The following is a 26757-nucleotide window of genomic DNA, read 5'->3' as shown; positions in this document are numbered from 1 at the left end:
AATTAATTTTTTCTTCTACAGATAGGTTCAATCTTTAATAAGAGTTTCAAAATCTTTCTTAGTGTAAAATGGGTATGAATTTTTTCTAAGCATGAGTTAAAACTTTACATCTGATTGTAAGCTACAAAATCAATCCCAGGTCAAAAACACCAATGTAAATCAACTGCCTTTACATAAGAATTACTGCCATCACTAACAGCATTAGGACTGTGCATTTAGTGGTTGTTCCATTTAACTTGATTACAAATTAATTTAAAAATAATAATCTCAGAGGTTGACTTTTTAATCATATTATATTTAATTGTATTGGTACTGATTGTTAAAACTTACAAACAAAATGTGTATGTATGTATGTGTGTGTGTGTGTGTGTAATGTTTCATTATACATATACTTTTATTTCAGAATAACAATTTTAAAATTTATTTATCAAAATTATCTCATTATTGCTGTTTTTATGTTCTTGGACAATCTGTTCATGCTATACAAATAACATATTGTATTACATAGATATAAATAGTTTTGGTTTTTGGGGTTGTGAACAAATATATTTTAGAGATTGGAATATAATAATGCTCATTAGTTGTATTCAATGAGCATAGATTTTGTATCACTGTGTGTGTGGGTTAAAGCTAATCCAATATTCAACAGAACAATAATAACACTGTTTGTTCTAGTTACCTTTTCTGTACTTGGAGTCAGGGTCTGTTCAGAACCAGAAACAGACTTGTGAAGTAGCCCACCATGTTGTTTTGAAAAACCATGTAGATAAGAAGGAGATATACATAAAACATTGATTGATATAAGGAATGCATATCCTAAAACTACTTATTATAGGTTTACACATAGCATTTAAAATATTTTTTTCTTTTCTTTGGGCTAATGAGGTTGTGAATAGCTACAGTGAAGCTCGTGTTTCTACTTTTCAGGGCCTTTTCAGAATAGCTGGAAGTGCATCCAAAGTGAAAAAATTGAAAGTAAGTATTTTTAAGTAGCACAATTTTGACAAGGTAGATAACTCAAATGGTAATGTGTCATCTTATCGTGTAGTCTCCAAACTGGATCATCAGTAAGTTTATAGCTTTACAACTCTAAGATTTGGGGTTTGATTCCCCATGGTGGACAGAGTGCAGATAGCCTATTAGGTAACTTTGTGCTAAGATAAAAAAAACAAATAATCTTATAATGTAACTTCACAAATACAAATCTTTAATTAGGACTTTTGTTTTGAAAAAGAAATTACAAGAAGATACTTTTACGTAATTGTGAAGTAACACAGGAATACATTCTAATAAAATAAAATAATTGCAGTGACTGAAATCATTTGAGATTAGATTTTAACTTTATTGTGGTGTTTAGTTTCTACCATACTCCTCCTCGAGATTTGTTGACATGATACTATTAATATAAAATCAGCATTTGGGTAGCAGCTGAGTAGAACTTGTGTTATATATATATACATATATATATAGTAATGTTGCATTGTGGTCATATATTATTTGATGTGTGTGTTTATGATATTAAGTAAGACATTTTCTTTACTGTTAAAAATAATTAGCTTTGAACATTTTATCAGATAAACTAAATTTGCCTATGATTATACAATTAAGGTAACTTATGTGTTTTTTTTTCAGCACATTAAAGAAAGAACTTGATATACGTATGTAAGCATATGTATACACACAAACGTACACATCCATCCATAATATCGACCTTATAGAATTGAAGTGTTGTTTTTTTTTAATTGCAGAATTCTTTTGATGCTCTTATTGCATTTGATCTAACAGAGTATGCCCGAGATCCCCACACTGTGGCAGGTACTATGTTAATTTTTATTTTTCTAAAGATTATAAGGTTCAGACTGGAATGATAAATGTTGGATAAACAAATGTTTTTGGAATTTTCATTTATGAAGACATCTTTACGAGGATGAGTACACTGACAGAATAAAAGCTAAACTTTCTTTTGATCAGCTATTTTGGAAATCAAACAATTAATAAGCAATGAATTTCATTTGAAATAGAAATCTTTTTTTCTGTAAGAACCAAAATTGAATGCTATTAACAAGATTGTTTTAACTATCTTAGAGCTATGATAAAGTACTTACATGGTTTGTGTAAAGTTGTATATTAAATTTTATGGTCATCAAAAAAAAAATATGAATATGAATGTATTATTATACTATTGTTTTTGATTTGTATTAATACTTTATTTTCGATAAGGCTTTTTCCACACTATGTAAAAACAAGTAAGCATTCTGGGTTAGATCTATGCTAGTTAACATAAACTTGTTAATAGGAAAGTAAATTGCTGCTTTTTAACCAAGAAGTTAAATTGAAACTAAAATTTTTTCCATTTCTTTATTAATGGATTTCAAGAGTATTTGTATACGATTTCCCAACTTTTATTGAAATAGCTTCATGAGTGAATGAGGTATTTCAAAAACACTGCAAATATCCACCATAGAGGTTTATGTGCTGCCCTGAGGTCTTCACCAGTATAAATTGAGCAAAAATGTTTCTTATCTTAACCACCAGATGAGTTTAGTTTGTCATTGTCTGTTTACGTTAACCCAAGTGTCTTGATAACATAAGATTCTACTTGATAAGTATAAGTATGTATTTCAGTTGGAGAGTTGATCTACTTTAGATTTTAAGAAACTCTTTAATTTCTTGTCATTTAACCCTTACATGCATGGTGGGGCATCAAAGTGCATGTGTCACAGCCTCTTTACAGAGTTACATTCAAAATTTGTTATCAACATACTTAAATGAATGTTGAATCAAACATAGTTTATAACTCAAATTTTAATGTAATGTAAATTTTAATTTCTTAACTTCAAAAGAAAATATTTAAATAAGTTCTCAACATTTGCTTTTCTGTGTCACATACCTCTTTGCTCTGAATTCTCCTTTTTAGATTTTCTTTCTTCCATTGCATAGGTTTCAGAATATCCAACGGTCAGATACACCAACCTTAGATACTGACAGGCCTAGCCCAGCATGGCCAGGTGGTGATGACTAGCTGCCTTCTCTCTAGTCTTACACTGCTAAATTAGGGACGGCTAGCACAGATAGCCCTTTTGTAGCTTTGTGCGAAATTCAAAACAAACAATTGACAGGCCAGAATTTTAGATAAGGAACCCTCCCACCTTCTTTATTTTCTGACATACCAATAAATTTGTTACACCCACCACTGAAGTACCTCTCAACTCTTCATGTTTTTGAAATCACTTATCTCCTCATGCTTGCTTGTCAGTAGTATATGTTTATAACCAATAGAAAGGCTGTTTTATGAACTGTGTGATTATAATAACTTATGTTAATTTACTTTGGTAAAAGGTGTCATTTCTCAAACAGATTTTATTGGTTGTAGACTGAAGTCAGTGCTTTTTAATCTATTTATGGGCTAGCTAGAAAGCCAGATTAATAATAGTAGTTTGGGGGCATTCTGTTTGAACTATTGTTTGTGTTTTCAAATGCATGTTTGAAAGCTACATGAATTATTTTTTGGACAACCAACATAGAGTGAAAAATAAAAAGTAGTCTCACAAAATACATTTTGGAGTACATATACACCTATAAGCAATGGTAAGTAATAGATTTCTTGTTTTTATGTATATATTTCTATATATTTTTTGACAAAAGAAACTAAAATGTGAAAATTAAAACTTAAGTTATTTTTTCAGGTCAGTAATTCTTCAAAATATTACCCATTAAAAATGGGTCTTTGAATCCTAGTGAGCTGAGGAGTAACCATTGTTATTTTTATAACAAGCTGAAAGTATCACATTAAACTGAATTCTTGCATATCTTTCATTAGTGCCCTGACATTGTACATTCAGATATTTAATAGGTACAAAACATGGCAGTTTCATGTTTATATTATTTATTTTTAATTCATAAACCTATACATTTTTGTACAGTACAATGTTCTTAGGAAATCTGAGATGACTAAGGTAGTGTTAAAAACTTAATCATGATTGTGGAAATTATATACCAATAAAGTTCTGTGTCACTAAGCCATAGGTATCCTCTAAATCGGTGTTACACTTACAGATGTTAGAAATAAAATCATTCAAAAAAACGCATTTAAAAGATGTATTGAAAGTTGTCATTTTGATGAAAATATTAAAAACTACAATTGGAATCATTTTGTTTGTGTAACCAAGTGTTGCAATTAATCATTTCTCCACTATTAAATCTGTCTGTCAGTAAATGTATACCATATTTCACTTTTATTCAGTCAAGTGTGCATAAGGTTGGTCCATTGGACTGACTCCATGTTAGAGAAAAAATGCTGTCAGTAATTCTGAATTTACTGTGTGTATCTCCATGAAATGTGGAAGTTTTTTACTATGATGTAAAAGTCTGTTGTACACAGAAACTCGGGTGTTTTACAAAAGTATTTATACTCAAGATGTGTGTGTGAATTGTTGATGTTAGTCTTACTGAGACTCTTACAAGTTGGACTGCAAGGTGAAGAATAAAACTACTTTTGTCCATCGTACAGCTTGCATATCTACGAAATACATAGTTCCAATTTTTTCAATCCCTGCATATTATATCTAATATTTACTCTCTTCTAATCGGGTGTGTTACAAAAGTATTTATACTCAAGATGTGTGTGTGAATTGTTGATGTTAGTCTTACTCAGACTCTTACAAGTTGGACTGCAAGGTTAAGAATAAAACTACTTTTGTCCATCTTACAAGTTGGACTGCAAGGTTAAGAATAAAACTACTTTTGTCCATCTTACAGCTTGCATATCTAAAAATACATAGTTCCAGTTTTTTTCAGTCCCTGTATATTGTATCTAATATTTACTCTCTTCTAAGATGAACAGTCAGTAAATCAGTAATGTAGGGTCAGATGAATAGGTGACAACTCTGACATCACATACATAATACCATGTTGAATGGCACTCTGTAAAAGGTCATGGCATGTGTACTTTGACCCCTTACCCATGCACATAAGATTGAGGTACTTAGAAACTATCTAGGATAATTAATATTGGTATTTTTCTCTCACATGTGTTATTAAAATAATTGATGGAGTGATTTTTGGTTATGCACAGTAATTATTGTTAATATGAAATATGAAAATTCTAGAAAACTTTTTAATCAATCAAAACATGTAGCATGAAGTAAGGATAAGTTCCTTTATAAAAATAAACAAATTATTTTGCATAAACGAAATTGTTGTATCAATTATTTTAATAATAAAATAAACACTAGTTAAATCACTTTAAGAAACCTGATAAATTATAGCCTACTTGCTATTTGAGGTATTAGAAATGTAGTGTTTGCATGATATGAGCCTGTATAGCTATTGAAAGTATCTTGTGATATATTCTGTCTAATGCACTTTTGAATTAGGAGCTCTCAAATCATACCTACGTGAACTACCAGAACCTCTCTTGACATTTGACCTCTATGATGAATGGATGAATGCAGCAAAGTAAGCCCTTATAAGTGTTTTGTATATAATAAATGGAATTATTCTGTTGTTAAAACTGCATTTATGCTACCGCATCTCCTTTGATGTACACAGCGACAACTTTAATGAAAATTCTGTTTCTTACTCTTCCTTCAACCACCCATTTTTAATTTAGTTTTAGTATTCTGGATTTTTAAAAATTCTAGAACTTTCTTGTTTCATGTTAACACTAATTTCAAAATTTCCAGATTCATTAGGAAGCAGCTATTCTTCCAGTAAAGCTAGTGAAAGTCTGTTACATTATTCTTTATTTAAGTTATAAACTAAAAGGTGAATATAATAATCAATATTAAACTTACTATGTTTGGAACACAAACCATGAACATGTTTCTCAGTTTTTAGGCTGTTGTGTGTTTGTTAATGTTAATAGAAAATCATAATATTTAGGTCCATATCTGATGATTAATAGGTGAATTCATAATTAATTAATTGCATCCTCTATATTATAATTGTTTGTCATTTTCATGAAAGAGTTGTACATGAATGTTTTAGTACAGACCTAGTGAAATAGTTTTAGATAACTTTGATTGTGAACAAAATATATTTAGTGAATTCTACGTTATTATGAACTTACTGACCAGGGTATTGATTAGTTAGTAAAGAAATTACTACTGGCTAATTTCAATAAAACCAAAGCTTGCATTTTTACTGATTTAAAAATATCTTGTACATATACACACACACACACAGTTTTTCATGATTTTTTTTATTTACTTTCCTAACAGTTATGCAAGTATCCTTATATATCAAGGTTTGTTATTACAGACTAACTTTTTAATTTCCTTTTAAACAGAACAGTTGACCCAGAGGCAAGGCTGCAAGCACTATGGCAGGTACTACACCAGCTTCCTGAAGCCAACCGAAACAATCTGAGGTAAGTTTTTTAGTATATACTGTATCCAGTGTTGCTACTTAAAACAGAATGTAGTATTACACACTAGTTCCATAGTAGTCACCTGAAACTAGTTGTAAATTTACACGAGTTCCACAGTATCCACCTGAAACTAATTGTAAATTTACACGAGTTCCACAGTATCCACCTGAAACTAATTGTAAATTTACACGAGTTCCACAGTATCCACCTGAAACTAATTGTAAATTTACACGAGTTCCACAGTATCCACCTGAAACTAATTGTAAATGTATACAAGTTTCACGATATGTTTCTGAAACTAATTTGATAATTTGTGATGAATTTATATGAATAATTACTATAAAAAGTGCTGTAACAGCTGCCGAATATCAAAATCAACATCACACAATTACTAGATTACTTTCTATTCTTGAAGGAAAATAACAGAGTGCTTAGTAGCCAAAACAAAGTATACTCAATCCACATTTCTAGGCATACCTTACTGTTAATATAAGTTTAAGGCTGATAATTCTGTCTGCATTCAGTATTCATTAGTGACAATGCTAAGTTATGGTAAGTGTTGATCCATCAGTTAGTTGAAATTCGAATGAATGACTAAATCTTCCATATTTTTTCATAGCCATCATGCTATTGATATAAAACATTTTATTTTATATTCATATAATTATATTACTGCTAAGTATCCTTGGCATATTTGTGACACAATATTTACTTGAAACTATAATTAGAAGTTTTCCCCTGAAGTTGAGTCATAGAAGTATGGCAGCATATTAGCTGCTGCCAAATAGGCTTAATGCAAGTTCAATTTAAATGAACTTTTCTTTTGCTAATGTGGCATAGTGTTTTCATGGCTTGACTTTGTGCAAAACTTTTTAGCTTTCTATGAAACTCCCAAGTTGAAGCAACTACACTGCTCAAATTACTTGGGAATAATCAAAAGTTTTCCTACTTTTTGCTATGACAACATCACATAAATGAGTTGATGAGCTTCTGGCTCACTCCTCCATCAGAGTTTCTTCCAGTTCACCAACACTACTTGGAGGAGAGTCGCATGCTGCTAAGTGTCTTCGTAGAACATATCATACGTGATTCAAGTCTGGTGAACTTTCTGATCAGTCCATTTGCTTGGAACCCTCTTCTTCCAGGAAGTTGCTAAACAGTTGAGTACTCTGGTGTGTGTTATTTTCCATAATAGTATTAATATTAATCTCTGCCCAAACAATATGTCACTTCTGACATAGGCATATCCTTCTTCCATGAAATTTGGATTGGATCTGTCTTTGGGAACTCTCCAAATATGTATACACTTTCTGTCTGGCTGCAGCGTGATTCAAGGCCTTTTCCACATGTCCTTTGACCACTTCATATGTTCTTGACACAACTGAATTAGGATGTTTTGTGACAATGAGGAACTGGAATTGTGTCATTGGTCATCTGACACAAAGATCAATTATTATGAAATCTGTGACTATCTGCATGTTGATTTATTGACCTTTTGCTGCTCTGAACTGTTGATTCAGTTGGGATACTGAGGTTCAGTTACTTCGAGCCCATATTGTCAAGTAGCAGTCACTTTGCAGGGTTTTTGATAGTCGTCCATCCTGTTCAGGTCTCCAGCCAAATGTGATAGTGGTCTGAAAGCAAATTCACATAAAATTGTGAGACTTGTAGCCATTCTGCAGTGAATTGTTGTGTATGGCCAGTTTCTTGCTAACCTATTACTCACAACATTGTGGAAACATCCAGATGTACTTGTTGGGTTCTTGGCATGTTTCACTGGCATTCTGAATATCTGTGTGTTCTACTACCATTCAAGCTGTGATTTCTTTACTTTTCTATGAAATTTAAATGTATGACAGATTACATAATAGTCTCCCTTACATTTGTTTTGCATAAAAATAAGTATGGGGTTACCAATGCATTATTTATAACAGTAATTGTGCCTTAGTACAACTAGAATATAAAAAAATTCTAGTTATTTTGAGCAATGCATTTTTCTAAGAAAAAATTCACCTATCATTAAGAATTTAATTTAACTAAACTTTTTTTGAAAGAAACATCTTTGACAGCATCATTTTTAATAGTTCATCAGACCCTCAGTATATTCTGAATTTTCTTATTTGTGACAATAGATTCTGACACCAGGTTTTCATGATTATGTTTGTGTTTTTCATTGAGATTATTTCAGTTACCTAATACTTCATTAGGTATTACATATGCTATGTAATGCCTAATGATTGGTTAACTGAATGCACAGTTGATAAAATTTTACTGATTGAAATTAAAATCTGTAGGTACATCATCAAGTTTCTTGCAAAGTTAGCTACATATGCTGAGGTAAACAAAATGTCACCACAAAATATAGCCATAGTCTTTGCTCCTAATCTTATCTGGGGACCTGATCAGGATTCCATGCAGTTTGGGTAAGTACCTTTCTTTTTATTATAACACTACCAGTGGTAACAATTAAGTTGTAGTATGATACAGACTATAACCATAAAAATCTGTCATAGGTAAGGCATTATGATTATGCCAGAAAAATAAAAGAAAAAGTTCTAATTCTGACCAGTACATCCACAATTTTACTGTGTACAATTGTATATTGTGTACATGATATTAGTTACTTCTGTAAAATAATCTATATACTTTTGACTCTAAACCCATGGATTTATATTGAATGAAAGAATACTCCAGTTTTGATAATAAGCATTAGTTTTACTTTTTACAAAAAAACAGTATAAATGAATAATTCATAATTAAGACAAAAACACTTGCTTAAAGCTCACCTTTTTCTTATCCTACTTCATAGTTTTGATTCAAAACTTAAGTATTATTTTGTATGATAGAATCAACCAAAATTATCCAAATTTACTTTAATCCTGAATTTTATCTTGCATAAAATAATAATTTTATTTCTAAACATAACCCTCTTTTTATAGTCTACAGAAGTATCTAGTTTGGATCCTAAAGTTCAATTTTTATCCTGGATATCGAAAAAGAAACTTTATGCTATTATATTAAACCTTAGTTTTAGCCTATTTAGAAGTATTCCCAGTTATAACTTTTATGTAATTGTACAGTTTAATGCTAATTTTGAATTTCTATCATGTTTAAAAGACTCAATCTTTTTTGAACTTAACTATGAATATTTAAATCATAATGCAGTTCTGGTACAGACCACCTCTCATACTTTACCCAGCATGAAGTAGTTATGCAGTTTCAATACAAACACTTTATAAAAAAGTTCATCTTTATATTTCTGTCACCAAGTTTCTGATGACTGTTCTGGAATCATTTTGTATTTTTCAGTATGAACATGTCTGTTGCCAACATTCACAGCATCATTGTTGACTCTCTAGTGACCTATGCTGATTGGTTCTTTCCTGGAGGTATTTGAAACACTATGATTTTTAGGATATTTTGTTTTTGGAAATAATAAAATAACATCTGTTGCAATTATGTTTTGAACGTGATCTAATAAGGAAGTAAAAAAGAGGTTGCTTTTAAAATGTTGAAATCTAGGATTTTCAGTATTATGGCCTCTCTGAAAAGTTGTATGTGCTGAAATGTGGTATAAAAAAGGATAAACACATACTGATTCTTTGTTTACTTTATACTTGACAGAAATATGTGATTCTCACATTAATTTATTAAATATATCTTTTCCAGAGACAAATTTTTGTATTACGTCTCCACCAGTTTCAATAAATCCAGGTAAAAACCTAGCAACAGCCTGTCAACCAGAGTGCCCAACTCATAATGAAGAAGAGTCAGATCCAGATCAAGGTGGAAGTCCACCTGACAGGTATAGGTCTAATCTCTTAGATGTTGTAGTTATTTACCTGGTTCTTAAAAAACAAATATGGCATTGTAAATGTAGTAGTGTAAAGGCACTAAATTACATAATACTTTTATCTATTACAACATTGTGTTGTTTCAAAAAACCATAAAATCTAAAGATTTATTAACTTAATCTTAAGTTGTGGTTATTATAAACAAGTTAGTTGAAAGGATATAATTCTGTAAGGTGGAGATGAAATAATAACGACAAATTTTAAAACATTTGAAGGTTATAATTGCTTAATTTAATTTGAAGTTATCTATCAAATAACAGGTCAGAATCTGTGTCTTTCTTTCTCTCTGTTAGACTTTATTCTAAATTGTTCATGAATTTTTTATATTATTTTTTCACGGAATCTAAAATAAAGGTGAACTAGATGCTTTATTAAATGTGTATTTTTCTCCTTTCAGTTTTTGAACAGTATTATCAAGCAAGTTCATTAAATTCCATAATTTGAAGTAGTAGCACTGTAAAAAAGAAAGAAAATTTTACATCTAAATCAATTTGTAGACTAAAAACACCAGAAAACGTAAATTGTTTTAGCTATCTCTGCTAGTTATCATCCCTTTACATTATCTTGCTTTGACCATCAGTAATGTTCATTACTGTAGTATTAAAAGGAACACTGTATGCCACTAGTCCTTTATTGTATGTCCAAAATTTGTTTTATCTTTACTCGAAACCTATGTTATTTTTCAGAGTGATGCTAATTCCAGGAGACATTTTATGATTTTGATTTTTTTTTATCATGCCAAGTATTTTTTTTATCATTATACTTGTCATAAGACATTAGTATTAGGTCTATTACATTTTTAAAAACTACATTCTTAATCTAGTCTCTTAGGGATTTTCAAGAATTAGAAAAGTGTACAATAATAGTATTCCAAACACACTATATTTGTCATACCCATTGCTAATGATGTGTTTTGCTCAATCCAGAGCCCTTCAGGCCAGCTGGGATACAACAAACACAGCATTGGTTTAAAACACTGTTTATGTAAGCTATTTCTTACAAGAACAATCTTATGGTGTGCACGTCTTTTACAAGTCGGTGAAGAATGATTACAATTATATTTGTCATAAGACATTAGTATTAGGCCTATTGCATTTTTAAACCCTACATTCCCAAGGAACTAGATTAATAATGTAATGTTTAAAAATGTAATAGTCCTTATAGTAATGTCTTATGACAAATATAATTGTAATCATTTGTCACCACTTTGTAAAAGGCATACACACCATAACCTGTGTTAAGTGTTTGCTGTTGTTTCTTGTACTTGGAATGATCACCAACTATCTTTTACTTATTTCATTGCTAATGAAAGGTGGCTATTCGTAGGTTTATTTACCACACTTTTTTTTAATGCTGACAACACAGGTTTTATAGTAGTGATTGTTGCACAGTTTACTAGTGGGACATTTCTTTGTTGTTTTCTTCTCGTGTTGGAAATCATTGGTAAGGAGTGGAATTTTGAAAGGTAGAACTTGCTTATCAGTATGGTTTTAAGTCTTATTTTAAACATGGCTTGACATTAACATTTTAGACATCATCTTCAAGTGACTTCAATCTGTACTTTAAACAGTCTCTGCTTGACCATCTTCAGTTAGGTAAAACAGGAATGTCTAATTTTTGGAGAAACACTTTAGAACCTTGGGATTTCCTGTGTACTGATTTTTTATCTGTAAATGACCAAATGTTTGGTATATTCAAATTACTATACTTATAGAAAATGAACTAAAATTATACCCACATTTTCTTCTGTTTTATGAAATATTTCTTGTGGAGAAACTCAGTTGCTCATTCTACCAAATTTTCCTTTTATTTACTGAGTGCTAAAGCGATGTTTACTGGGTAGACTCTTCCTTCTATAGCTTTCATTGTAAGTTCATCAAAGTTTATAGAAAGGGTCATTGTAAAAGAATATGCACAAATATAAAGGGGTAGTTTGAGCTTTCCATTGCTTTGAACTTACTGATATTTAAATAGGCACATACTTAATTTACAAACCAAAAATTGTAGGAATGATTCTTAGATAATAGATAACTACACGTTTCAAAGTGAAATCACTCTGTCACATTTTCCTAATCCTTTAAGGTTTGATGTTTTTTAGTGTGACTGTTGTTTATTACCAAGATTTGTACAAATTGCCTATGAATAGTGGTACAAATGGAAAAGGTACCCTCCAACCCACCCACACACAAACCTAAATTTTGTTGAATTATACATTGAAGATTGTTTTAAATGGCTGTATGAGCATCTTATGTAATTGCACATTCTTTTAGTGTTTAAAAGAATTTTGTCAAACATTTTCAAGTCATGATAGGTAAGTAATAAACATTGAAGTGAGCAGTAACATGATTGTTGATGTCCAAAGAGGTCTGTACATCTGCTTGTTAATTAACAAAAATGGCTGAAACAAAATATTGAATAAAATATAATACAAAAAATATATAATCTATGTGTGTGAAGTTGTAAACATTTTTGGAGTTATCTGAAATTGATACAACTGTATTCTCTGGGTTTTAGTTGTCCATTGAAATAAGGTCAGACAATGAACTGTTTGGTCTTTTGAATATTTGTCGTAAAAGTTTGGCCTTTTTAAAGATCAGAGTTTCTCAACTTACAGAGGTGAATGATTATGATACAGATATAAAGACAATTTTATTGCTTCTTTTCTTAAGTTTTCAGGAAACAAGTCTTGCAAGTATTACATAATTGCACATTTTTTAGTATTTAAAATAATTTTGTCAAACATTTTCAAGTCAACTCAGCTGACAAATCTTAGGTCCTAGTATTAAAAGAATTTCATGGGTGAGGAAATTACAAAATGCAAAATAGAAGATATTGTAATGGTGAAAACTCACCAAATTAACCCTATTGCCACAGGTATCTTTTACTGCACAGGACACAGTTTTAGTGTCTTACATTCAAAATTTTATTAAACTACTTTTTGTTTATGTTATACCAATTAGTATAGCATGAAATCTTAGCTAATAATCCATATTTTAACAGTATATAAATTTTAAATTCTTAATTCTATAAAGCAATATTTAAAAAAATCCTGAATTTCCCCTAGTGTTGACACACGTGACACATTTTCTTTAGGTATATTATCTTCTCTATTTTATCCATCAGTCCTTCAAAAAGTATAAAATTAAACGTAAATTACTCCCTATAAAATTGTCATTGCTCAGACAAACGGTAATTTTTATAGCCTTCAATTTTGTTTGGTTACAGAGCTATCAACTAGAAAATCAGACCTCACCTGTCACATCTTCTCTTGCAGGATTTATTAATAGTTCTCTATTACGTTTAATTACATATTACCTATAACCAATAGAAATTCAAAGTTTTCATCTGCCAAGTGACGTAATTTATAACTTTGCATTCTGAACAGAATATCATCAATTTCACTCAGAATACAAGATTCATTCCCCTGGGAATGTTAATGACTAGCTTGGAGAAATTTGTAATGGTTCTTTTTTGCATAGTTACAAAGCCAGAAAAAGTTTGAGAGTTAGGGGAAATGGTGTACTTTTTGCATGTTATTATTCTGTGTTCTTTGGTGCATTATTTAATTAAATAAAAATTATTTAGTGCATTACTACCATTAATATATATATATATAAAAAAAAGTAAGGTTAACTGTCATTGACAATTGACAGCAAGAAAAAAGAAGATTGGGTAAATACTTTATTTCTTATTTTTATTCTGTATTTCTTATTATAAAAGTAATTAAAATGTAAAAGTAGAGATCTTTTTAGATTAGTTAAGATGAAATTAGGTAAAATAAATAAAAATGTTTCACAAGGCACGCACGCGAGCAGCTCAAAGTAGCTTGTGAGTAATGTAATTTGATAGCTTAATGCGAGCTGCATGTTCCCCGAGTGATTTACAACTTGTATTGGTGCAATATTAGTTAGACACGGTTCAAAGGGCAATGAAACAATAAAACTTAATTATAAATAGGTGTATACTGTTACGAACTTAAATCTACTTAGTATAAATTAATGTAGTTACAATTTGAAGTCATTCCCAAAAGAAAAAAGGGTAACTTAGATTTCTTTTTGGTGGTTATGAGGTCAGTAAAATTGACCAATTCCATATAGAAATAGGGTAGAGAAAATAACAGATAAAATAAGTTTAACTGAAAAAAAAACGTTTGAAATGTATTTAGGAGGTTTTAGGAATTACACAAAGGAAATTTGAGATTGTTGAGATGAAAAGAAGTATTTTTAATCATAACATGAAAATTATTTTGCACATGGACTATTCAAAACATACTCAATATATTCATGGACAAACCTTTATTTTAGTTTCTTAAAAATACTTCATTACAAAATATGATTCTTTTGTATGTGTAAGACTTATAATGGTAATTGAAAGACTGACAATTTTGAGAAGATATACACAATATACTGAAAGTTAGAAGTATTATATCTATAAAGACTTGAAACGAGTACAAAGAGGTCACGGGGTCGGTCAAATTGACAGTGCCTGTGTTGAGAGAGTTAAAATAGTTTTATTGGTAAACACGAAAACAATGTTAAAAGTGATGTTATTCAAGAGTTAAGGTCATACAGGAGTCAAAGTCATCATATTGTTGTCAAGCCTTGAACCTATTATTTTTTAAAGTCTTAGGGGTTGTCATAGTTGCACATGAATATTGAGAGAACCTCAAAGACAGTTTCAGGCTTCTTTTATTGCATCTTCTATTTATTTTAACATTCACTTGTGTTCTGGATAACTATATTCCAATTCAAATGCTATTGTAGACAAGCATTGGCTGCTTCATTTGATAGATTTTACGTATTACTTTCTTAATGAAAGAAAATGGCAGATCTAATTAATATTAAAGTTCTAGACATGAAGATTTAGCATGTGGTATCATTATTTGAAAATACATTTTACAACAAATTTATAATTCAAACGTAATGAGTATTTTAAAATCATTCTGTCACCCTCTTCCCTCTCATCAGGTAGAACAGGAAAAACTGAATACAAGAATTACGTTTTCAATAATTATTCAGTAGACTTCTACAAGCAGATATATTTATAGCATTGACTTGAATCTTAAGTAGTAACTATAACATTTGTCACTGAAGGGGTTAGGGTAGATACTAGGTCCAGTTCTGAGGTTTGAATTTTGTCAATCACATATAGGGTTAGTGATATTAAGATGAATACCCTTATTAAACTTAACTTTGATACTAAAATGTACTTATTTTACAGCTTGACAACAAGTCCAGTTGCTAATAGCCCAAAACCAATCCACCGTCCAGGCAAAAAACCTGCTCCTCCAGCCCCAGGTATTCAGCAAAAGGAAAAGACAAGAGTGTCAGAAAAGCATAACTTAGAAAGATCAATATCTTACAACCAGGATAAGCAATCAAACATTCATAGTATACAACCTGGTTCTTTCGAGAAGCTTTCAAGTTATGATCGACAGACATCAACTCTCCCTCGAAACATTGCTGGAGCTCCAAGAAAAACAGAGCGTCTATCCATAATACAAAGACGGTCACATGAAAACCTGTCTGGTATTGTTTCTGAAAAATCAGCTGTAACAAAGACTGAAAAAGTTGAGAGACCAGAAAAAACTGAGAAGCTACTCTTGTATTCTACTAATTCACTAGATCGTAAAAGTAAATTAGTAAAGGTAGAGAGACCACCATTAGCCCCTCGTCATTCAAAATTAAGTAGTCACATAGAAAAACCAAGTGTTCCTCCTCCTGGAATTCCTGTAAAAAATTCTGCAAGTTCAATTGATAGACCATCCGTCCCACCACCTGAAAGACCAACCAAAGCAGACAAACTTTCAAAGCCAGTTGAATTACCTGAAACTGGAAGAAAACTTTCACTACCCGAAGTTGATGAGAACTCTGAAAATACTAACCAGAAGTTTTCATTTTCACATACTGATACAGAACCTTCATTATCATTAATTAATGATAATACTGTAGCTGACATAATAGGACATTGTGAAGTTGTTGGATATCAAAACGAAGACTCACAGTTTATTCAGTTACAGAAGAATTCATGTGAAGATACTGAAGTGATTGAAAAACCACAGCAAGTTGCTACTCTTGATCCAGGACATACAACCAAACAGGATAGATGGAATTTTCTGACTTCACAATCTGTTGAAAAACCACCAGAAAGGCCTCCTCGCATCATTCCACCACCTCATGACACTACCGATAAGGACTGGGGTTTAGGTGGTGAGTCTTCCAGTGACTTAGAAGACATTAAGACCTGTGTTGGTGTCTGTCACCAAGAGCAACCACCAGAACGCCCACCTCGAAGTAATCAGGCTGTTACTGAATCATCCACTAACCAACCTGGTGAAAAACCATATTGTGCATTAATCCAAGTTGGAGGACTGGGTACTATTAAAGTTCCATCCTCTCCCAGTAGTGTGCGTAGCAAGCCCCCCCGTCCACAGCCACCTCCACCACCTGTTAAACCCAAAGTTAATGCTGTCTCTGAAGACACACGTCTTTAGTTACTCCTACAGAATTTCCTTAATGCTAAAACATGCAAAATTTGGTATTACTTACAGCTCATAAACAAAGTATTTTTTTCAAATAAATTTAACATCGCGGTGATCTTTTGTGGTGCCTTATAAATATAGGTGCTCCAGTATTCTAGTCTTGCTTTGTCTTAAGAAAAATAGTCATTTGAAATACATCACATTAATTGTATTACAGTTTTGTTAGTTCATTCACAAAGTGATTTGACATTGTGTCGTATAACATTTCAGTTTTATTGTGGAGAAATATGTAGCAATTCACCTTTAAGGTAAAGGAAAACATTGTCAAGCTCTGTATAAATGTTGAATAATATTTATGCAACTGTGTTGTTAAAACTGGAAAATTAATGGTGAGTAGTAATATAAGTTTCTGATAAAGTTAATAAATTGAACACACCATTCTTTTGGCGGTCTATCTTTCAGAAAAGGAAAGAAACAGTTTGTGTATGAACCAGTTCCTACATGGACATGTTTTTAATAGTAGATATCATTGGATTTGGATGGGGTTTTTTTTTTCAATTTTTTAAATAATTATAGGTGCAATGTGTTGCACTTTAATTGGATATCTTCTTGATAAGTGTTGAAATACATATTGAGTCAATTATGAATCAGCTTAGTGCATCATTTGAAAAATATAATTGAGAGTAAAGGTTTCACTTAGGATTTCAAGTCTGAGAAAAGACAAACTATTAGATGTGTATACTGATATACATGTATAGAACATTGAAAGACAAATGTACTGAATGATGTCATTGTTCGAAAGTAGTAGGGTAAATAAAATGTATGGGCTCTCCAGATGTATAAAGATTTGTCAGATAATATTTTGGTAGGTTTTAGGTTGTAATATGTTTTATGAAAGAATTTAAACTTGCTTGGATTAAGATAATGATAATGGAAAGGTAAGTAATTCATTATATTATTTGTATGATGGATCTCCTCTTAAAAGGATTTTAAATTATGGGTTTAATTGAGAACTACTATGCATGAAGAATGTATAGTTGGTTATGAGATTGCAGTTTTGGGTTACGTGTATAAATTTTATACTTTATTATACGCTGGTGTTGATGTGCATCTTCGTGTTAATACTTCAAACTTCTTTTACTCAGTTAATCACTGTTTATACTTAAATGTGTTAAGGTATAATGATTATTTAATCCAGAGAGAAAGAATACCCCAAAATTATTCTTATGTTGATGTTTAGTGAGGAACCTACTGAACTGAATAATTAATTCAAAAATATAATAACAGCAATTTAAAAGTAGGCAAATTCTGATTTTAATGATTACAACATTATAAACCAGAGCATTGGATCATCATGAGGTAAAATTTACATTCAAAAAAGGTACTAGAGTGTAACTTTCATCTGATGATGACCTTATACTCTGGGTCAAAATGTAGTAATCATTAAAACCAGAAGTTGCCTAATTTGAAGTTCCTGTTATTGTATTTGTTAATTAATTATTCCTGTGTCGATTATTTATATTTTGACAGTGTTCCTTACTATTGATAAATAGCCTACAGAAAAATTCCTTGTTAAAAAAAACATTACGGAACTGGACCAACAATTTTGTTTAGCAAAGATACAAGTTGAAATCAATACCAACAAGAATTAGAATCACCTTGTTGGTACAGATGTCTCTGTAGATATGAGATTATTCTCAACTGAATCAAGAAAGTGTTTTATTAATCTGGAGAGATTACTCAGTCACCATATTAGATTTGTCCTTGATATGTGCCAAGTTAAATGGTTAAACTTGTATTTAGGATTTTTTTTTAATTTAGACTTACTGATCAAGAAATATATTTATAAAATATGAAAATCAAGAATATTTAAATATTTTCTGCAGTTTATATGGGTACAAAAATTTTAACCTCAGTTATATTCTGGAAGCAAGATTGTAATGTGCAAAAGTTTTAATTGTAGAACTAGAACTGTTCTTTTAAGCCTACTAAAATGTGAATTGTTTTCAGAAACAATGTATACATTGTTGCCACATTATAATTATGTATATGTTGTAACCTATTTTGTGCTAATTCTGTGACTCCATGCTATAAATCTATTGAATTTTGAATATTCACTAAGCTACAAAGGAATTATAAATGCTAACACTCTTATTTCTAGAGTGCTTTGATCATTTTGGTTAGGTTCAATAAATTACTTTAACTCTAAGAATTTAGATCAGTCGATTTCATATTAAATTTCACATCATTAAGACAGAATCAGAATGAGAAATGTTTTGATTGACATACCTTAGTTACTGAAAATTATTAGCTTTTGCTGTAATGAAATAACATCCAATTTGGTGAAAGATTGTTTTTACTCTGTTAAATTATGTTTTTTGATATATTTAATTTGCTGTGTTTTCAGCATTAAGACTTGTAGACCACACTTTTATTCATTTGTTGGTTAAAAAGTTATATAACCACTTATTAATGTGATATGCTGTGAGAGGCAGACTACATCAGGTGTTTTATGTACAAAAGCCCAACCCATTAACCTACCAAGTCCAATAAAGCCAAACCCACTGATGTATGAAGTTATACTTAACCATATCAAGGTGGTAGATCACTTTCTGTTACATAAGTTTCTGTAATGTTTTATTTGCTTATACAGTAGCTATGGTTATTGTAAGCTATAATGTTCCAACCTATTGAAATACAAAACTACTAAATTTTTATTAAGAAGTTGGATACTTTTTTTTAGTGTTGTGAAAGGTTCACTTTGTGGCATGCTATGTATACGTGTGTATGTGCTTTGGTCAGATGAAAACAGAAATGTTCTTTTTAAAGTTATGAGAATCATTTTGTTGCTTTTGATGATAAATCTTGAAACCTTTATCTGCTCCACTGTTATATTGTGCATACTAATAGCCAGGATGTGGTATCAGATAAGATTTAGTCTGCTAAAATAACAGGCTTATGGGGATAATATAACTACTATATGGTTGTGTAATATGTATGTGACAAATATTGCTATGTATATAATCAGTCTTCCTTGCTAATAAGAGAAAATCTTGCAACTACAGTGGCTATTTTTAAACAAAGCATGTTTCAACTCTTCAGTGCTCTACACTTGTCAAAATCAAAACTGAATTAAAGAAATCACTTTATTTAAAGCTCATTTATCTTGTGATTAGTTTGTGCAGCTTGGTTTAAGATTGTGTATCAAAAGTTACATTGAGTATGCATTGTGGATTTTGTTTGTGTATCAGGGTTTTCTCAGGAGTTCTGTTAAACTCTTGTTTTTCATTAAAATGACAGTCACATGATAGCTATGTTCTATAATTTTAGAGGATATGTGATTGCAAAGAACTCCCACATCATTGGGATACTCTTTTTGAGTCTTAAAATGGTGGATGTTTACAGTTATACTGCAGTTATCAAATTTTGCATAGTATCAAATTCCTTATGATCATCATTTAAAGAAGTATGAAAAATAAGAGTTTTAAACACTTATGAACAAATACTACATTATTAATACAAATTATGTACAACATTTGTTGTATGTTTATAAGATTTTAAGTACTGTACATGATACCTGAAACATTTGAATTTTCTTCGACTTTGGCTAGTTTGAAAGTTAATGTGTGTTACAGGTTAGGTAGTTAAAGCTTATACATCAATTACTTATAATTCCTTTTAAAAAGTGGAATATTTTTGTATCTCGGTTGTTTCCATAACTTAACATTATCCAGACTTTTTCTCAGAACATAGTTAAAAACTATATACATTAACAGTATTCACCATTATCAAGATCCAAAGGTTTGTAATATATATATACATATATACTTGTGTGTGTGTTTATTGTTTACAGTATTTGAAAGTAGTATGTAACACAGGGTTTTAGTGAGTTTACTGTGTTCAGTCACTTCTGATACTGGTTTTCAGAAAATAAATGTTAAGAGCTCTTTATGTTGTCCTGTGTGTTCTAAAAATAAAAAAAATAATACATTGTATTGTTATGACTAGTTTTTGAATGCAAAACTACAGTTTGTCAGTAAATTTAGTGGAACATTCATCATCATCATCATCCATCAATACATTCAATATTAGCTGTTCATTATCACTTGATTCAACAGAACCCCCTATTTTTGTGATGTAAACAAATTATTCGTATATAGTTATATCACAGTTTCTTATGGTATTTAACGTTTTTTACATCATCTGCATTTCTCTGATGAAGCATTAACATTTTTTGGCTTGAAATAGTCGCATGCCCCCAGACCCCCATAGCAATAAAAAAGCTTTTCATGCCGATTGTGCTTTACACAAGATGTGTTGGATTTTGACCTCAGAAATTAGAACCCCCCTTCAAACATTCCGTGTATGGGCCTTATGATACATGTCATTTGTAATCCCAGTGAACACTTAAAACTACCTGTGCTTATCTCTGTATCCAGGAGGTGTTTGGAAGATTACTCACACTTACTAGAATGATGCTCTAAATCCCTTACTGTCTTCGAAACTACTTTTGCTAGTTATTGTACTCAGTATGGTCTTGGTGCATTATTGCCCAACACCTCATTTCCATTGTAACAAGCGTCTGCAAAAAAGGGCAGATTCTTCACTGTACTTGTATGTTGACTTTCAGGATCACATTTAAGCAAGTCGTATGTACAAAAGTTCATAAGAATCCAGTCAGGTGACTTTAAAGGTAATAATGAATGGAGAGAGTACGGTGAACGTCAATTTCATTCTCCATAGCTTGTAGAAGTGCTGCTATGGACTTAAGCATGTGATTTGACACTTTTAGAACTGTACCTTCATGGCATCCTATATAGCATAGTTGGTGTTCATAAGCTACCACAGGGATTAAAGTGAGCTTTTAAGTACATATGAGTTGGTGTTAAAGATTCTTCTACAGTAGGTATCTGTGACTTGTTGGCGATAAATTCTAACAATAAACTGACAACATCGTTTTAAGATAAAATATTCATAACGAGATAAACGTATGTACAAAAATTCTTTACATTATGGAGATCACAGTTTATCTTAAACAATATACAGTTCTTTTCTTTTTCTCAAAAGTCCACTTTGGCTAATTCAATTGCTTTAGAATCCATTTGACAAGCCAAACTATTTTTCTCTACTTTTTATGACAATAGTATCGGTGAATAATTCACTTACGTTGCTTCGTGTGTTACCGCAGTTGTATCCTGAACTTCAAATAATTGTCTTCTTTCCGTCAGAGTCCACATGGGCGGGTTCAATTAGTTTAGAACACCCTTTGACAAGACTAATTATTTTCCTTATCTCTATCAAACTGTTAATCTCACTTTAAAATATCAACGGTTAAGGCCAATAACTTCACGTTTTCTTCCTCTTGACTTTACTTTTTCCCTGCTCTCGCTGTTTCGTTGCAGTTATTTATATACTTATCACTGAGGCCTCTGTAAACTTCTGTAGCCTCGACATCAATGAATTACAAACACAAGGTACGACTTACCGAGTTGTAGAACCAAACTTGTCATAACTATTTCCTTTAAAATAATTATTTTTAACTCTTGTTATAAAAAAAAAAACTAAACAAGCATGAAATATTAACTCACAAAATAATTAATACTACCGACACTAAACAGTCTTGTATATCCAACAAGTTCACTTTTGTTTTTACTGTGCACTTTATGAATGCTTAAATTTTCCCTTATAAGAGAACCCTGCAGCAACCAAAAAATACATTGCAAGATTTGTATTTTTTGTTCCATGTTGGAAAGACCATAGCACCTTGTCCGTACAAATTGCCTGTGTTTTGTCTTACAAAGGGCTCTCCCAAGGTTGCAACAAACTTTGTCCCATATACAAGAAATTTGTTCATAGGTTTTGTAGTTTTTTTTTCTCACAAAATTGTTTGAGGAACATATGGTGCACTTGTAGTTTGTTATTTTTTAATGGGAAATTCTTTGTTAGTTACCTTGTACAGGTAACAGTGATTTGCGCAGCACAGATAGTCCGTTGTGTAGCTTTGTGATTAACTACAAACAAACAAGACTCGTAATATAAAATTCATTCCCCGTAGTTTTATAAGTTAGCATAAGAATATTCAAACATTATTTTGATTTTGTCTTTCTTTTATTTATTCTTTAAGTCCATGATAAAAATAAATGGAGACTATTGGCTATCATGGAGACTTTGTCGTCGATGGATATTTTACTTCAATTGTAACTTCGATAAAAAAAAAAAATTAGGGAATTCAAATACGAATATGTTTTTTGTATGGTATTTCCAAACCTACAGAGAATCATTCCAACTTACAGACTATTAGTATTTGAAATATAGTATTCGACAAGACAATAGTAGTGTGTACATAAAACACGTTATTTTTATATAAGGTTTAACAACCGAATTTTTAAAAGAAAGGTGTGATATTATACCCATAATCTAGTGAACATTGTGGCTATTCAACATATTTAATTACTCTGCGAAATGCCAGTATGATATCGGAACTCTTACCTTCGAGGACAGCATTTGTAAAACAAGCTTAACAACATGCTTACATAAATCTGAAATATATTTATGGAATTACCCTATTCTCAAGAAAGTTGAGTCTTTCAAACAAATATATAAAGCCATATTTTGAATGTAGTCTTGTTTAGAGTAAAAATTGTCAAAAAGATTTCCATGTGAATCCAACACGATTTGAGAGCACATCTGACATTAATAACAACATTGTATCAGAAAAGTATTTATATTTTTAGTTATTACCCATGTCATTTTGTAATTCTGTTTTACTGCTCTGCAGCAGCTTTAAATACAGCGTCAAAACGGTCTTATTTACATGGCAGAAAACAATGGTTCAATTAAGTTTCTTGCGATAAATCACCAAGTTGTTTTCTACTACCGTTATGACCTTATTGCATGGTTTATTCGACAATTTATCGTAGATTCAACTTTCTTTAGTCTATAAAAGTTTAGTTGTGCATTGATTTACAGTAGAATTAACACAAGCAATTCAAAATGTTGGCGGAAATCGACTGTCATTGGGAGGACGCGAACTTCAGATATCGGAAAGGTTCATTTCCAACGCAAGGTAACGGAGTTCTGTCTAGAAGCAATGAGTTTAAAATGCCTTGTTAATGGACCCAGCTTGAATCAATAACAGACATTTCTTTGCTTTTACATGTTCCAATCCTTTGACTTGGAATGATTTAAATTACAGAAAAGGTCTTATTTTACCAAAAATACAAGGTTTAAATCAGTATCATATATTTGTAATTTTGATGAAAAAATATAAAGAAAAAAGTATATTAGGTAAGGAAGTCTTATCAATTCTAAGGAACTTATGAGTGGAAGAAACAAGGAAGTCATTTATAATAAAACGTTCAAGGTAAATTTGAAAAAAAAATACTTTTAGAACTGTATTAACATCAGATAATACCATATGAACTTAGCAATCGATTGTTAAGCCTTTTTTTAGCTCTCATTTTAGTCATTTAGGCTAACTATAGATAAAACTTAATTCGTGCCTTTGTTTTAGTGAGATGTAATTTGTATTCAAATATTAACACTCCTTCACGAAAAATAATTAGGAGTTTGATCCAGGCTCAAAAAATATGGGAGACAATAATAGAAAATTTCTTTATAATCTTTAAATATAAAAAAAGATTAAATTTTTAATTTACTCAAAATTTGTAGTAGAAACAGTGCGTTGGATATTTGGCCTAGTTATAAATATATTATTTTTGACAAAAAAATGAACAATTAGACAATTACATAATTATTTTCTTTTATTGAAAAATAAAGGAAAAGAGTGTACAAGTTAATGACGAACAGTATTGGATTTTATAAAACTAACCTTATAGCACTTTAAAGAAAGTTTTATTTACAAAAACTATTTCAAACTTGGGAAAATTAGAATTTGTAGAGTTAAACTTTTGATTATTATTTGGGAGTTTTAGGGCTGTAATGTTATAAAATATTTATATTTGTACATTTATTGTAAAAAATTTATCTAATGTTCGTATTTTATTATATCAATAATATATGTTACAAAAGGTGTGCTAATAATATATTTACCGTGCTCCAGTTTACTTGACAATACTTGGAGTTTGCCGTGAGATAAGTAATTGTGTTATCATTTTAATGGGGTGAGATGGGTATTAAAAATACACATTATTGAAAATTGATATCTATTTCTAATAAGATATTAAAAACATTTACGGTGAACAATCCCCGGGCCACATTCGTCGTATTCCTGCTTGGTAATCCACATCAGTTGAAAAGTAGATAAAGATGCTAAAATGGAACCGCCGATCCAAACCGAGTACTTTCTTTCCGGTGGAGCAATTACTTTAACTTTCATTGTGACTGGAGCTAACGCTGAAATTTCTTTCTGCATCCTATCATTAATACCCGAGAACATGGAAGAACCACCAGACAGTACAATATTGGCATATAGGTTTTTACGAATATCAACGTCACATTTCATTATGGTGTTGTACGTGGTCTCGTGGATACCGCAGGCTTCCATACCCAAATTGGACGGCTGAAATAGGCACTCTGGACAACGAAACCTCTCACTACATAGATTTATAACCTGACCATCGGGCAGTTCGTAAGACTTTTCCAGCGAGTTGCAAGTTGCAGATAAATTCATTTCCTCTTCGTAATCGTACGCAACGTAACACAACTTCTCCTTTATATCACGAACGATCTCTCTCTCAGCTGCACATAGTTTAGATGGGAAAAGAAGCTTAAAAGTGTACACGTCAAAATACATTAAAACAATGTACAAAAAAACAACAAACTTAAAGTAACACTACTTTGCTCGTTTCATATAAAAATTGTATGAGAAGCTTGGTGGGGTGGAGAGGGGGGGGGTGAGGTTTCTTTACACAGCATGCATATACAAGAACGTTAATGACGACTCTTGCACTAAATTGAACCGGAGTCAATTGATTGATTTAAATGACTAAGCAAAATATATCTTAAGGAAACTAAAATTAACATTTTTTATTTATTTATTTGTTTTTATAGTTATTGCTTGTAAAGGTTTACAAGTATCTGTACACACAAGCAAAAACTGTTTTTGTTACGTTAGCTAAGTATTTTAAACGTTTTGCGTGTCATTTGCTTTGGAGTCCATTTTCCAATTTTTCTTTATCTCCAGTCTTTCTTGTACTGTAAAATAATATACAAATTTGTCTACATATTTTGCAGAAAGAAAAAATATTGAATCTCCTACTGGATCGGTGAGTTCAGTTAAGATGTTTGCTGGTAAAGTTTTTGTCTTCTTAAGCTTCAGATAAATATATATTTATACCATTTGAAAAGTGAACGCAACATGACAAGAAGGATCGTATCAAGTGCTTTTACATTGTAACTAAAGGAACTGAATACTGTTAGTTACTATATACACATTGTCATAGAAAGTGGAACTTTGTTGAACTCCAGTGTTATCTAAATAAACGTCTATGTTAACAAGTATGTATTCATAGCGTATTGTTATTGCAGATAACTCGTTCATGGCTTTTATTACCGAGGTTGAAACTTGTGTAGTTTTATTGAATGGCAAAATGTCCAATGTAACCTTAACAGGCCTGTCAGTAAGATGGTTTAAGGAACGTTATTGCTACTTTGGAACTGCGTCTGTCGTAAACAAAACTTAATATTGTATATACGTCTGTATCTAATATACAAATGTTATGCTGAAAATAAATTATTTGAAAATTATGCTTTGGAAACTTATGAGCGTCTTTTTGATTGGTTCAGTTACAGAGATGAGTAAACGAAGAAATGCTATATATTTTTCAATCACTCACTGTTATGAAATATTAGTTTGTACCCTATATTATTATTATCAAAAACAAAAGAACATTTTAGGCTATTACGTGGTAAAGTAATTGATAATAAATATGTACTCTAATTAATATTAGAGAAAGTGTTTAAAATATTTTCGATCTTAGTGATGTTTCCACACTATCCCCCGTTGGGAGAGCAGTAATTTTGCAGACTTACAATGCTAAAATACGGGGTTCGATTCCTCGCGGTGGGACCAGCAGGTAAGTGGCTTTACT

The 26757-nt window shown here is 31.1% G+C and overlaps 2 protein-coding genes across 2 annotated transcripts in view; one reads left to right on the top strand and one right to left on the bottom strand.

The window, feature by feature from the left end:
- LOC106462007 (rho GTPase-activating protein 44-like) overlaps positions 1–20652 on the top strand; it is a 53334-nt gene extending 32682 nt beyond the window's left edge. The window contains exons 9-16 of the mRNA XM_022389123.1: positions 928–975; positions 1749–1815; positions 5376–5457; positions 6290–6370; positions 8665–8793; positions 9680–9759; positions 10040–10175; positions 15445–20652. Coding sequence (XP_022244831.1) covers positions 928–975; positions 1749–1815; positions 5376–5457; positions 6290–6370; positions 8665–8793; positions 9680–9759; positions 10040–10175; positions 15445–16717 — 1896 coding nt within the window. The 3' untranslated portion in view covers positions 16718–20652. The remainder of the gene's footprint in view (positions 1–927; positions 976–1748; positions 1816–5375; positions 5458–6289; positions 6371–8664; positions 8794–9679; positions 9760–10039; positions 10176–15444) is intronic.
- Positions 16399–26757, bottom strand: part of LOC106462016 (actin-85C-like) — a 15288-nt gene continuing 4929 nt past the window's right edge. The window contains exons 4-5 of the mRNA XM_013921883.2: positions 25068–25405; positions 16399–16437 (exon numbers count right to left, since the gene is read on the bottom strand). Of these exons, the coding sequence (XP_013777337.2) occupies positions 16399–16437; positions 25068–25405 (377 nt within the window). The remainder of the gene's footprint in view (positions 16438–25067; positions 25406–26757) is intronic.

This window comes from Limulus polyphemus, unplaced genomic scaffold, assembly GCF_000517525.1.
Source record: "Limulus polyphemus unplaced genomic scaffold, Limulus_polyphemus-2.1.2 Scaffold1074, whole genome shotgun sequence".
In the NCBI taxonomy this organism is placed as follows: Eukaryota; Metazoa; Arthropoda; class Merostomata; order Xiphosura; family Limulidae; genus Limulus; species Limulus polyphemus.
The sequence above is the reverse complement of the archived record's forward strand: the minus strand, read 5'-3'. Positions and strand labels throughout refer to the sequence as shown.